This window comes from Phaseolus vulgaris, chromosome 9, assembly GCF_000499845.2.
Source record: "Phaseolus vulgaris cultivar G19833 chromosome 9, P. vulgaris v2.0, whole genome shotgun sequence".
Classification (NCBI taxonomy): domain Eukaryota; kingdom Viridiplantae; phylum Streptophyta; class Magnoliopsida; order Fabales; family Fabaceae; genus Phaseolus; species Phaseolus vulgaris.
This window is the reverse complement of record NC_023751.2, coordinates 2002905-2015703: the sequence shown is the minus strand read 5'-3', so window position 1 is coordinate 2015703 and position 12799 is coordinate 2002905. Positions and strand designations below refer to the sequence as shown.

The following is a 12799-nucleotide window of genomic DNA, read 5'->3' as shown; positions in this document are numbered from 1 at the left end:
TAATAAGACAAATTTTTTTAATAATAAAACTATAAATAAATAATATTTGTAAATTTTATTAATTTTAAAGATATTTAAAATAGAAGCACAAACACTTATTCATCCTAGAAAAAAAATATTGATCTAAAAAAGAATTAAATAAACATTTACTACACCCGAGGAATTATTAGATAAATGTTTGGATCATGTAACACCCCAGGAAATAGAAAAAAACTGTAAAAGAAAGAGACGAGAGAAATATTTTAAATCAATATAAAAAGCATACAATTTTTTTTAAGAAAATATTTAATTATTTACATAAATAAAAAGCTTCCCATAAAAGTAAAAATATGAATTTATTAACAAGAAGTGTATATATTTATTTGATGGCATAGAAAAAGTAGATTTAGTTTTGATGAGTTGTTTTTTATTAGAAGTGCAACCTTAAAAAAAGTTTTTAGAAGCATATGTTGAGTTTGTATTTTTAAGGATGTGGTAAGAATAAGTTAAAAAGGGTTATTGTAGGAAGAGGAAGAAGAAAGTGAGTGTGAGGTGAAGAAGAAGTGGAAGTAGGAAAAAGGCGATTGTCACGTGAGGTGCACGGGTGGAGCAGAATATAGATATTTTGTTTTATATATATACACGTATTAATTTATTTGTAATTGAAATAATATTATAATTATAAGAATTTAATAAATTTGTTTTTGTTAAAAAAGGGGAGAATAGAGAGAAGGTGTTGGACGTGTTTGTTTGTGTGTGTTGTTTGGGGAGAGCGAGAAAAGAGGAGGAAACAATGGGCGAGGTATCTGAAACGATGACGAAGAAGAAGAAGAAGGGACGCCCCTCTCTTTTGGATCTTCAAAAGCGATCTCTCAAGAAGGAACAGCAACAGGGCCAACACCACAACCAGCGACAGAACAACCCCAATTCCACCAATTCACACCCCAAAAACACCAACGTTGCTACCCACGACGACGACGACGACGAGCGCAAGGAGAAGAAGCACAAGCTCCTCGTCGGGCTCAATTCCCATCTCCACAACCCAACATTATTCCCCAATTCCCAGCCATTCAATTCCGATCCCAAGAGGCGCAAGATTGACCCTCTCCAACACCACCAAACGGTGCGTTTCACCATTCATCTCACCCATTATTACAATCTCTCTGTTCCGCTCTTCCGATTTGCGGGCTCTTCATGTTAGAACGCCGATTTTCGCTATTTGTTTTATTATATTTTGGGAATTCGCGCGCAATATTGTTTCCTTTTTGTTTTTATTTTAATTCGCGGTGAACTCGCTGGACTCGGAACCGGTGGATGTGTTTGTTGGTTTGACCGTTTAGGTTTTCAATTTTGGTGTTATTTAATTTAATTTATTTGGGGGAAAATTTATGTGGGGCACTGGCACTGGTGGGTGCTTCTTCTTTCTTTTTGGCCCTAGTTTTAATCTTTCATTATTGGCTGTACGCCAGATCGAGCCTTCGTTTATGCACGGATATGCATAAAAGCTTCAATTTGTCTTTTCTCCCAGTATTGTTGGGGCTATTCATTTTTTAATTTTCTCTTTATTCCTTGCCCTTCAGCGCAAGACTCTATAGCTTAGTAGCTTGCTCGTGAGTTGCGCCCTTTTTTTTTCAAAAAAAATAATTGTTTTTTGGGGGGTTGATTTTCGATTCTCTTTTGGAGGACTATGGATAAAAAGTGGATGGTTGTGTGTTACAAAATCACACGCACATGTCTTTTTATGGTATTTGATGATGGGGTGATTTTGCTTGCAGGATGGGAAGGTTCCGAAAGCGACTGACAGTAAACATGGTATGTATAAAACGAAGAGTTTTGTGAAATGATTTCTCAATGGAGGTGCAATGGCAGGGGGGCATACATAGTATATAGTATAGTGGGGGAATATTAATGGCGATTTTTATATTATGTGTTGACAGGTTCGCAGGGGGAGTCCGGTCCCACTACACCTTTGCCAGACAAAAAGCTCTTGCTGTTTATCCTTGACAGACTTCAAAAGTGTGTCTCTTGTAGTCTTATTTGTTTCTTTCTTTCTTTTCTTTTTCTTTTTTCCCCCTTGTTTGTTTTTTTCAAGTAGGGTATTTGATGTTTCTTTACTGCTCAACCTTCTTGCAGGAAGGACACGCACGGGGTGTTCTCTGAGCCTGTGGATCCAGAAGAGGTTCAATTTTTTATATGATAAAAGAGTACTTGCAATTGATTTCTCACTGTTTGAATGCTCAACACCTTACTTTGTTGCTGCAGCTTCCTGATTATCATGACATCATCAAAAACCCGATGGATTTTGGAACTGTGAGAAAGAAATTGGATGGGGAACTATATACCGATTTGGAACATTTTGAGGTTGGTGCTACTATTTTTTGTAGCAACTCTCAAAAGCTCTTTTAACTTTCTATCTGAGCAGACTCTATGTGATTTGCTTCTGGGTCAGAACTCCCATGGCATTCTATTATGTAATTTTCGTTTTTTTTGTAATGTTTGCCTATTAATCAAAAAGTCCTTGAAACAAAAGAAGTATAACTTTCAGATAATGTTGCTTACTGTGCTGATTTCTTGGTTCTTGCTAAGTAATTAATGCTACTACATTTTCTGTTTCGAGCGTTTATGAACAATTGCCATCTTTCATCAGCCAATTGAACATCTGTATCTACCTCCCCTTTTTTATTGTTCTTCCCAAAAATCTTTAGTCATTTATTTATTTGATTACCATGATAGGACACTTGAAATGTAACTATAGACTAATGCTTCTGAATTATGGTTAATGCATGCTTCACAGTTACAGAAGGTTAATGTAGTTATTAGGAGTTTTTGAAACTAGTGCTGAATGTAAGATTTAAAGAACTTTCTTGTGGGAAACCAACATATATGACAAACTGATGATTTCTAACATCAAATTTTATTAAGGACAGTTATTCCTAATATGTCATGTGCAGTGCAGCATGTAATTCTTGGTCTGTCATTGTTTGTTATCTATTAAACCCATGCATTCATATGACCGATGGCTGTTTCTTAACATGCTGCCTGTTTTAGATTCACCGATATGTCTGATTTGGGTAAACTTTTAAATTTCTGGTCATTGTAGCAGATCTTCCCCAATTATGCAACACACTGTTGTGTTAGTTTGGGTGGGTTGTTGAGTGGATGGTTTGGGTTCCATGTACTACTTTGATCGTTTAGGAGAATATTTCTTGTTACTCTGATACAATTTTGAAATACTGTTGCTTCATTCTTGCAGAAAGATGTGTTCTTGATTTGCTCTAATGCAATGCAATATAATTCATCAGATACCATTTACCACCGACAGGTTTGGTGAAGTTTTTAACCAAACTATATTGTTTCCATCCCTTTGTATTATTTGTTTAGTGTCTATTAAAGGTAAATATTTTACTTTTTCTTAGGCCCGAGCCATGCAAGAGATCGCAAGGAAGGACTTTGAGAATCTGAGACAAGATAGTGATGATAGTGAACCACAGCCCAAAGTTGTGCAGAGAGGAAGGCCACCAGGCAAGCTCTCAAGAAAGTCACTGGGTATGCCTTCTGCTGAGCGCGTTGGTCCTGAATCTTCTTCTGATGCAACTCTTGCTTCTGGCGGGGATATTGCTAGTGGCTCCAACGGTTATAATCTTAGGAAAGTACCAAGCAAATTTCAGCCTACAGATTCATCTGCTAGGGCCTACAACAGCACTTTTAACAATGGAGGGTATACGGGTTGGTCCGAATGGGAGAATGAATTTCCAGGTCTATATCTACACTTTCCCATCGTCCCATACTTCTCTATTAAACTAGGGACAAACAAATGCCCCATTTTATTGGAAATCATCAATTAATTATGTCTTTGTTTGCAGCTTCTGTTGTAAAAGCTGTGTTAAGATATGGAAAGAAGCAGTATACAGTTGATGAGACCAGGCGCGATTCTTACAAAATACCAGTGACTTTAGGAAATGAAGGACCGCTGTTGACTACAGTTGAAGATGAAGTCAAGCAACTTCTTGCTGTACGAACTTCTGTTTTTTTTTTCTTTCCTTTTTTACTCTTTCCTCGTTTTTGAATCATGATACTTAAAAATCTTTGATTGTCTCTATCTTGTTAACATCTCATGCAAAGTCAAATTCAAAAGGGTTTTTAGTTGGCCAAAGAATTCACGTCCGCCTCTTTTGTATAAATCAGGTTGGTATACACATGAAGCACAGTTATGCAAGAAGTCTAGCCCATTTTGCTGCAGATCTTGGTCCTGTTGTTTGGAAGATTGCTGCAAGTAAAATAAGCAGTGTTTTGCCTACAGGACATGAATTTGGTCCTGGATGGGTAAGTGAAGATGACGGGTCACAGAAGCAACACTTCCCAGTTTGTGACGAGGGTAGAACTTCAGACCCTCCCGTGGTAGAGGATTGTAGAAGTAGATTTTCTTCTCCATCTGGATCACTTCCCCTTGCAAATAGACCCTGCTTCCAAAGTGGAGACATGGTTATAAATAATTACCAGAAAGAGTTGAATCCGGCAACCAACATTGGTGGCGGATCTGAGTCCATAACTCCTGTGAGGATTCAGCAGGAATCCGTGGCGCACTCTGATGATTTTGGTTCACATGATTGGTTAGGTTCTAATTTTTCACCACAAATGAAGATGGTAAGACTTGCTGACCTAACTGGGTCTCCGAGTGCTGGGGTTGCTCCTCAAATGTTTGACATGGATCCCACAAGCAGCCGCATTGCGCAGACAAATATGAATCCTTCTCTTATGGGACAATACGGGAGCAAATCAAGTCAATTAGAATCCGGTAATTTATTGGCCCGGGAATCTGGGTTTGAGCCACGAAGTTGGTCTCAAGGGATTGCTGGGAAATCATCTTGGCCGGGTTTGGAAGTTCCCACTAAACAGAATTCTTTTGCACATTCTAATGACTTGAATGGAAGGATTGGAACTACAAATTCACCAAGTAGTTCCAACGTGGAGGCTGGTTCTCAGTTGCAGCCCAATTTGGCATTACAGCTCTGATGATATATATATATTTTTTGGGATTGAATCCTCTCATATTGCTTACTAACATGATATTGTCATGTTATAGGAAAGAAAAGACCCAATTTAATGGACCTTTCCTTTTAAAATCACAGACATTTAAAAACAGTCTTCTCATTTTTTTTTTGTTTTTTTGACCTTATGATAGAGGTTGGCCACTCCAGTAAGTATACAGTTGAATTGGTATCGGCCAAGTCTTAATGACATACGTGCGATTGAGACATGAAATGTTTAATTATTCTCCTCATTTTCACTATGCTGTTTTGGATAACAATCCTCTTATTGCATTTTCTATGTGTCTACTAATAATTCATTAATTATAACTATAATTAATGTAAGCCACTCCCATCCAATTCCTGAAACTGCCGCTTTTTTCTGCAGCTTTCTACAGTCGGTATGAAATCTGAATTATTAAAATATAAATTATAATAAATTTTTTTGGTAGATAACATTTTTATAACTTTTAATGGTAGATCAAACACTGCAATTCTCTACATTAAAATTGTCTTTGAGAAATTCCATATCCATGTGTGTATAGGAAGAATTTTTGTTCTTTTCTTTATTTTATTTTACCCTGGATCGGTTAGAGATACTGCATGTAAATAGAATGAAGTTTTTATAGTTTTTTTTTACACAGTAAAAACAACAACACAACAACTCGTTTTTTGAAATAAAATATTTATAATAAAATAATAAATTTTTTTAAGTGTTAATAATTCTTCAATGTTATAGTTTCAATTGAATGCTCTATTACTTAAACATACAAAATTTAAAACTGAAATTCAATTTATTTATTGATATAAAGTTTTAGTTCAGATGTATTATTCGTAACATTTTCTTGAAGATGTTTCAAAAGAATTTAATAAATTGTATGTTAAAATATTATATTAAGTATTGTAAAAAAGAAGATTATATAAAGTAAAAAGTAATAATTTCTCTGTAACGTTAAAGTAAAAAAAAAGTATACTGTTAAAAGCTCATAGAAATAACTATTGTTGTGATTTGACATAATTAGTGTATATGCTATTTTCAGTAAAAAATTCTAAAAAAAGTTTGATAATGAAAATTAAATAGTTATAATGCTCCAAACAGTATTATGATATGTTAAATTATAAAAATATAAAAATTCTTATTTATGATTTGATTATGATAATAATAATATATTTTTTTGTACAGGTTTTTAAAGTTTAAAAAAAAATAAAAATATTATTTGATCAAACATTCAACAATTTAAATTTAAATAAACTCATTTTTTTTTCTATTTTAAAACGGACAGGAATACGTATTTTGGTTGTGTTATCTTTATGATATTAGAATAATGTAATTTTAAGAATAAATAATTTTACAAAAATGGTTTTAATAATATCTATGTTTATCAGCAATAATATATATATATATATACACATTTAAGTGAAGAAATTATGTAACTATTTTGAGTAAATAAATTATGTAATTACTTTAAATTAAGAAAAAAAAATATTAAATACGAAAATTGATAATTATTTTAAAAAGATTATAAAAATCATACTATAGATTGCTTTTACATACATTATAGTTTAAATCGTTCAAATCAATTATTTCAATGTTCCAATTTGAATCGTCGCAATCCACGCTCGAATGTAATGTAAGATTTAATTTTAGTTTATCCCTTTAAAAGCATTTTAGTTACAAAGACTAACATGATATTGTTACTTCAAACACTAATACTCTAAAGGTAATTTTTTATTGCAAAAAAAAACTTCTTTATAATAAGATATGTAATTTACCTTTTTTGAAGGTTTATATATACATATTTCAATTCTTGCACTTGAAACTTAAAATACAATAAACTCTCATAAATAGTAGTAAGATAAACACAAACACAATACGAAAAGGAAATAAATAGTAGTGATAATTTAACAAAGAATGGAAAAAGAAAAAAAATATATGTTAAGCAATTAATTAATACAATGATATTCAGCTTTTATATATAAATGTTTGTCTATTTGAAAAATATTCATCGGTAAAGGGAAAAATATATATAATTGAGACAAAAGTAATTGTAATCAAAATAAAACAAAAACCTTAAATGATTTTAATTGAGAAAATAGTTAAAGTGAAGATACTTGATTAATTAAATTGTATGTTTCCCTTGTTTAGCTTGAGTTAAATGTTATAAGAACATTGTATTTGTATAACAAAAATATATGATGATAGAATGAATTCTATTTTTTTTATTTAGTATAGGAGCTTAGAATTTGTTTTGGAGATATGAAGAGATGATAAAGAAACCAATTCTAATGGTGGTTCAATGTGAAGATGTCTTTAACATAGACATCTTTTTAAATAATTTTATTGACATATGGTTATAATTAATGGAGATGCACATTGAAAATTGTTAAGTTGTCTTATAGAGTTGAAATATGTGTGTTACTCGACTATGTTCAAAAAAAAGATATCGTTATTACATCCCCAAATCAAGCAATTCCAAATCAAGCAATAGTTCTTGGACTATGTGAAGATTTGTGTATGAAGCATGTGAAAGTTGATAATTTATTCATCATGAAAAATTATTATGAAATTTCCAAACATTTGATTTAAAGATTAATTAACAAATATTCTTACCAAAGCTATAACAAGTTAGATTTTTGGGAGATTAATTGACAAGTTGAAAATGTATGACATTTAATTTAATTACCAACTTGAGTGGGAATGTTGAGATGAAAATATTTGATTAACTAATTTATAGACGAAGATATTTTACTAATTAAATTATAGATTTGTATAGCATTACAACATATTAACTACTTTAATTTAGTCTCGAATACTCCCTTGTTTAAGTCCTAGTAAAATGTTATAAGAACAATGTATTTGCATCAATAATATATAAAAGATTAAAACATCACATTTAATTTAAAATTTTAAAACAATAAGTTTGTCAGTCTTTCTCATTGATCATCTTAGATCTCTATTAAATATGAGAATTTCATCTCATTTGAATTCCTAACAAGATGATCTCGAAAGCTTTTGTAGCTTTGTATCCATATAGAATTTGCGATTTGCTTCTGAATTGAAGTCGAGTGACATGGCTTCATTCTAAAGAAACATACATATTTATTTGATGAACATAATGGGACACCTGGAATGTAACTATAGCATAATGCTTTTGAATTTTTGTTAATGCAGGCTTGGCATATATATATATATATATTATCTATTGAGAGATTAAAAATGTCTTGTGTGAAACTGATAGGAACTTGGTATTACGAGGTATCTAAAACTCTCATACAATAGTTTATAAGTGTATATTTAAGGTTATGGTTTTTTCTTCTTTTAATGGCTAACTTTTGAGGATGAGTTTCCAAAAACGTAAATGCAAAAACTGATAATTTGTAACATTACTATTGCCATGAGTTTGCTGCCAATTTGGATTCACTGATATGTCAACTTTTGGTAAAGTTTGCAGTATTCTGGTGATTGCTATATGCACTAATTAATCCTACACACCTTTGGTTAATTTGGGCTAAGTGGATTTCCATGTACTAAGTTTGATCAGTGAGGAAAATATTTCTTGTTAGTGTCAATTTCAAAGATACGTTCATGCCTGCCAGTGCGATATGATTCATCACACAACATTTATTTACTGGAATTATTCGTTTAAGTAAGTGTAGTTGAAGATAAATATCTGTCTATTAATTTAATTGAAAAAATATATTATTAAGTACATCGACAAGAAGATGATAGATTTTTATGATAAGAGAAAAAAAAAGTCCAACAATCAATAAAAGAAATAAAAGAAAAGAGATTTTATGTAAACTTTTTGAGACACATTGAAGGTAAACTTTGTTTTCATGTTGTCATTCAATGTAACTAAACGTAAAATCAAGCTATGTGGATAACTCATTCGAATTTTCCTGTCACAATTATTTCTTTTTATCAGAATTCTTATTTTAGTGAGAGTGTTCTTCAATTTAAATTGAAACCATGTGTTATCCAAAACAATCAACAGACAAATAGAAAGAACTAGGTACATATATATGTTTGATAAATGTGGTTTAAAACACGCAACAGCTAAGGTAAACTGGACTATGCTATATACTGATGTTTTGGTTTGTGGATTGTCAGTTTCTGATTTATATGTTTGATCTGTGTTTCACATCATAAAATGACAACCATTTGTTAATTTGCAATGAAGAAAAGGAAACAAAATGAACCCACAGACCAAATGAGAGGGAGAGAAAGCATGCATGTGAAAATAGAAGAAAGTGAAAGAAATGACAGGTCCTCTAAAAATTCCATTTTCTCATCTGTGATAAAAATGAGGCATAGAAAAACAAGGTGGAATGAAAGTGTCAGACGAAATACCTCAAACCTTCTAGTTTTTGTACATGATGTAATTTGGCTGGAAACAAAGAGGAATCAATGGTTTTGCCATGCCATTGTGTAGCCGTTGGGAGTGAGCAACCGAAACCATTGGAGGGTTAAGAATTTCAACCTCTTGTCGCTGACTTCACAAAATCTGTGTTTCCAATCATTGGGTTCTACGGGTTGGAATCCCAACCCAGGAGTTCTATCCTTAGAGGTTGGGTTCAACTCTTGTTTCCAATCCACAACATACGCAGAAACCCTCCTTCGAAACTTGTTCTTGAACTCATCCCATGCTTGGTACTTGTAGTGATTCACCAACCCCTCCTCCACGCCAACTTGCTTCGACACGAACCCTTCCTTTTCATTCATCTGAAAATGATGTATCACGTTCCACAAACTGGGCTCCACCGCATCCACCAGCACCATCGACTTGTGCCGCTGCTCCGCCCTCATCCGACACGTGTACCCCTGCGTCACACCTTCCTCCGGGTGTCTTCGTTGATTCGAAGGCCCAAATTCCAAACATTTCATCGACACTTGCCCCACCCTACTCTTCATTCCTCCTTCTAATGGCTGTTCGCGTGGCAGCAACGATTTCAACGAAGGATCGCTTTCGTTTCCCCAAGAGGGAGAGAACGCGAACTCGTCAATATCCACGTACAGAATCCAACTACACAGTCCCTTTGATTTGGAGTACACCACACTGTGAGAAAACCCGGCTTCTTGAGTCTTTGGCCAAATCCAAAACAGTGTGCTAATGTTGTACCCTGCTTTTCGGAGCTCCCCGACCACACTGTGCAAATCATCGTCGCTTGCATTGTCGTACAAGATGAAATTATCCACTCCAACTTTCGAATGATACATAACCCATTCCCGTAAGAATTTCGCCACGTTGTAGACCATAGTGCACGCACATAAGACATGTTTGGGTTGTGATTCCACGTCGAGCTTGGGCTTAGGCCTGGGAATGTAGTACGCCACTGAGGGGACAATCATGTTTTCTGCAACAACCTCAAGGGAGATTCCGATCCTCTGGGGCAACCCATAATAAGAATCTAAACCTGGCTCGAAGTCTGGGTGGGGGCAACGAAACACTTCTTGAACGGAGCTCGTGACGGCGGTACGAACTCCGTTTCCGAAATCAAACACGCAGCGGAGTTCCTTCGGAGACCTGTCGTATCCACTACGATGGTTGACCCCTTTGGCGAACACAACAACATCGTTGTCCGTGGAGAAGGACTCGTACACGAGAAAGTTCCACTTCATGAGTTGAGGCATTGGTTTCAGGAGCTCCGTCACCGATGCTCCTCCTCTCACAAGCGTGGGCTGGGAGAACATGCGATGTCGCCGGACAGATTCCGGCAAGTCACACTTGAAGGCGAGGCGGTTGGTGAAAGGTAAGACACCGGAGAATCTGGCCAGAGAATTGGCATTGTTGGGGAAGAGGCAATGATATTGGTCGGAGGAGGAGAAAGGTGTGTTTGTGACAACGATGACAAGAATCTCCCAATCGGGGATGAGAACGGAAACGGTGGATAAGGAGTCCTTGAGGGAGGATACACGCCGTCTTTGAAGGCCGAGTTCGCTGTTATCGTCGATGACATTCTTGTTGTTGCTGTTGGTGGTGTGAAGAAGGAAGTGATGGTGGGCGTTTGGGAGGTCAGAGTAAGGTTGCCAAGTGGAAATGGCATTGCGAGAGAGGTAAAGAGAAAACGAAGCGAAGGTGATAATGCAGAGCACGGAGACAATGAAGGTGGCGCGTGGTCTCCGTCGCATGGTTTCCCTGAGGAAAGATAACAACGAGGACAAGTTGTTGGGTATTGTTGGTTTGTTAATATTGGGATCGAAATGGAAGGGACGGAAATTCTGTGGTGGAAAAAGTAAGAATAGTTTGAGGTGGGTGAATGGTAGTGAAGATGGAAAAGGTTTTCCATTGTCTTTATTAAGAATCATGTTATTCTATAAGGTGACAAGCGTTGAGGGAACCGTGTTTGTTATAAATAGTTGAGGTGCATAAGTTTGATTATACACAGCACCTTTCATATATATATATATATATAGAGAGAGAGAGAAACTATGCAGAGCTAACTGAAGGGATGAAGGAAAGAAGGAGCGTTATAAGATGGTGAAGAAGTGATAGAAGAAGGTGTGCATGCTGTGTTGTGTTGTGTTGAGTTGTGGAAGAAACAGAAAGAGGAAGAAAGAGGTCAAGTAAAGAAAGGAAAGGGACACAAATGTTGTGGTTGTGTCTTGGTCTTGGTCTTGGTCTAGGGCACAATGCCGTTCTAGCCATGACACGTGGAGGTCAAAATGGCCAACCACAAGGGTAATAGTAAACTCAAGTTTTTTGTTTCTTCACGTTGCGGACTTCTTGCACATGGAATTCGCGACAATACTCTTTTCTATTTTGACCCTCTTCAAATATTGAAAGATATTGACCATAATTAGTATTAAATTTTATAATTATGATTTTTTATTCAACTTTAATAAATTTATGTTCTGTATAAATATCTACAATGTTTCATAAAAATAAATATGTTAATCACGCGAAACTAGAGCTGAACAAATCATAAATATAGTTGAATCTTTTTTTCCTAAACATTTTTAAAAGAATATGAACAATTTATTTATATGTTAAAATTAGTTAATAAAAGGGTTAAATATGTTTTTAGTTATCTATTTTCAATGTTAAATTGATTTTCATTTATAATATAAATTTTAAATTTTTTAACTATTTATATTAATAAAATGATTATAATTAGTTATTTTTAATTTATTTTTTTACCTGACAGATCTTTAATGTAAAATATCAGATATTTAATATAAGTTAAGATGTTAGAATATTTTAGGTTAACTTATCTTAAATATTATAATATTATAATCCAATCCACCCAAAAAATCGTTTGTTATAAGTAAAAAAAAATATTGTTAAAAATTCTTTTCAATAACTTTTTTATTATCAGTATTTAAAAGTTTAAAATTTAGATTAAAGAGAAAAATAAATTTAGGATTGTATTTAAAAAAAAAACATATTTAACACTTAATAAAATAATATTAATTTATAAATTTCTCACTTTGTTATTTTCATTTTCTTAGCGTTTATATCTATACTCGTGTAACACATATACTAACAAGGTAAAATATAGAATTGCATAAATAATTAAATATAAAATTAGTAAATCTATAAGACACTGAATCATAAGAATAAAAAAAAAATTATTTTGAAAATATATATTTATATAAACAATCAAATAAAACATTAACAAGATTACGACTTTTGTATTGGAATAAATTGTAAAATTGAATTAAAAGTGATGTGGCACAATGAATTAAAACCTCAGAATATCTTTTGTTAGGGAAATGCCCTTACATCTTTTATTGAATATATTGGAAATAAGTAAAAAACCTTGTTATATTTTTTTCTATATATCTTCATCTT

The 12799-nt window shown here is 33.7% G+C and overlaps 2 protein-coding genes across 2 annotated transcripts; one reads left to right on the top strand and one right to left on the bottom strand.

The window, feature by feature from the left end:
- Positions 1 to 643: 643 nt before the first annotated feature.
- On the top strand, positions 644 to 5300 carry LOC137820980 (uncharacterized). The gene is made up of 9 exons (XM_068625343.1): positions 644 to 1102; positions 1755 to 1791; positions 1917 to 1995; positions 2113 to 2158; positions 2242 to 2340; positions 3233 to 3301; positions 3396 to 3735; positions 3843 to 3991; positions 4165 to 5300. Exons 1-9 carry the CDS (start codon positions 773 to 775, stop codon positions 4990 to 4992), a joined length of 1977 nt encoding a protein of 658 aa, XP_068481444.1. The 5' UTR covers positions 644 to 772; the 3' UTR covers positions 4993 to 5300.
- Positions 5301 to 9106: 3806 nt separating this feature from the next.
- LOC137821488 (glycosyltransferase family 92 protein Os08g0121900) lies at positions 9107 to 11163 on the bottom strand. Its single transcript, XM_068626099.1, has one exon. It carries the CDS (start codon positions 11134 to 11136, stop codon positions 9412 to 9414), a length of 1725 nt encoding a protein of 574 aa, XP_068482200.1. The 5' UTR covers positions 11137 to 11163; the 3' UTR covers positions 9107 to 9411.
- Positions 11164 to 12799: the final 1636 nt, after the last annotated feature.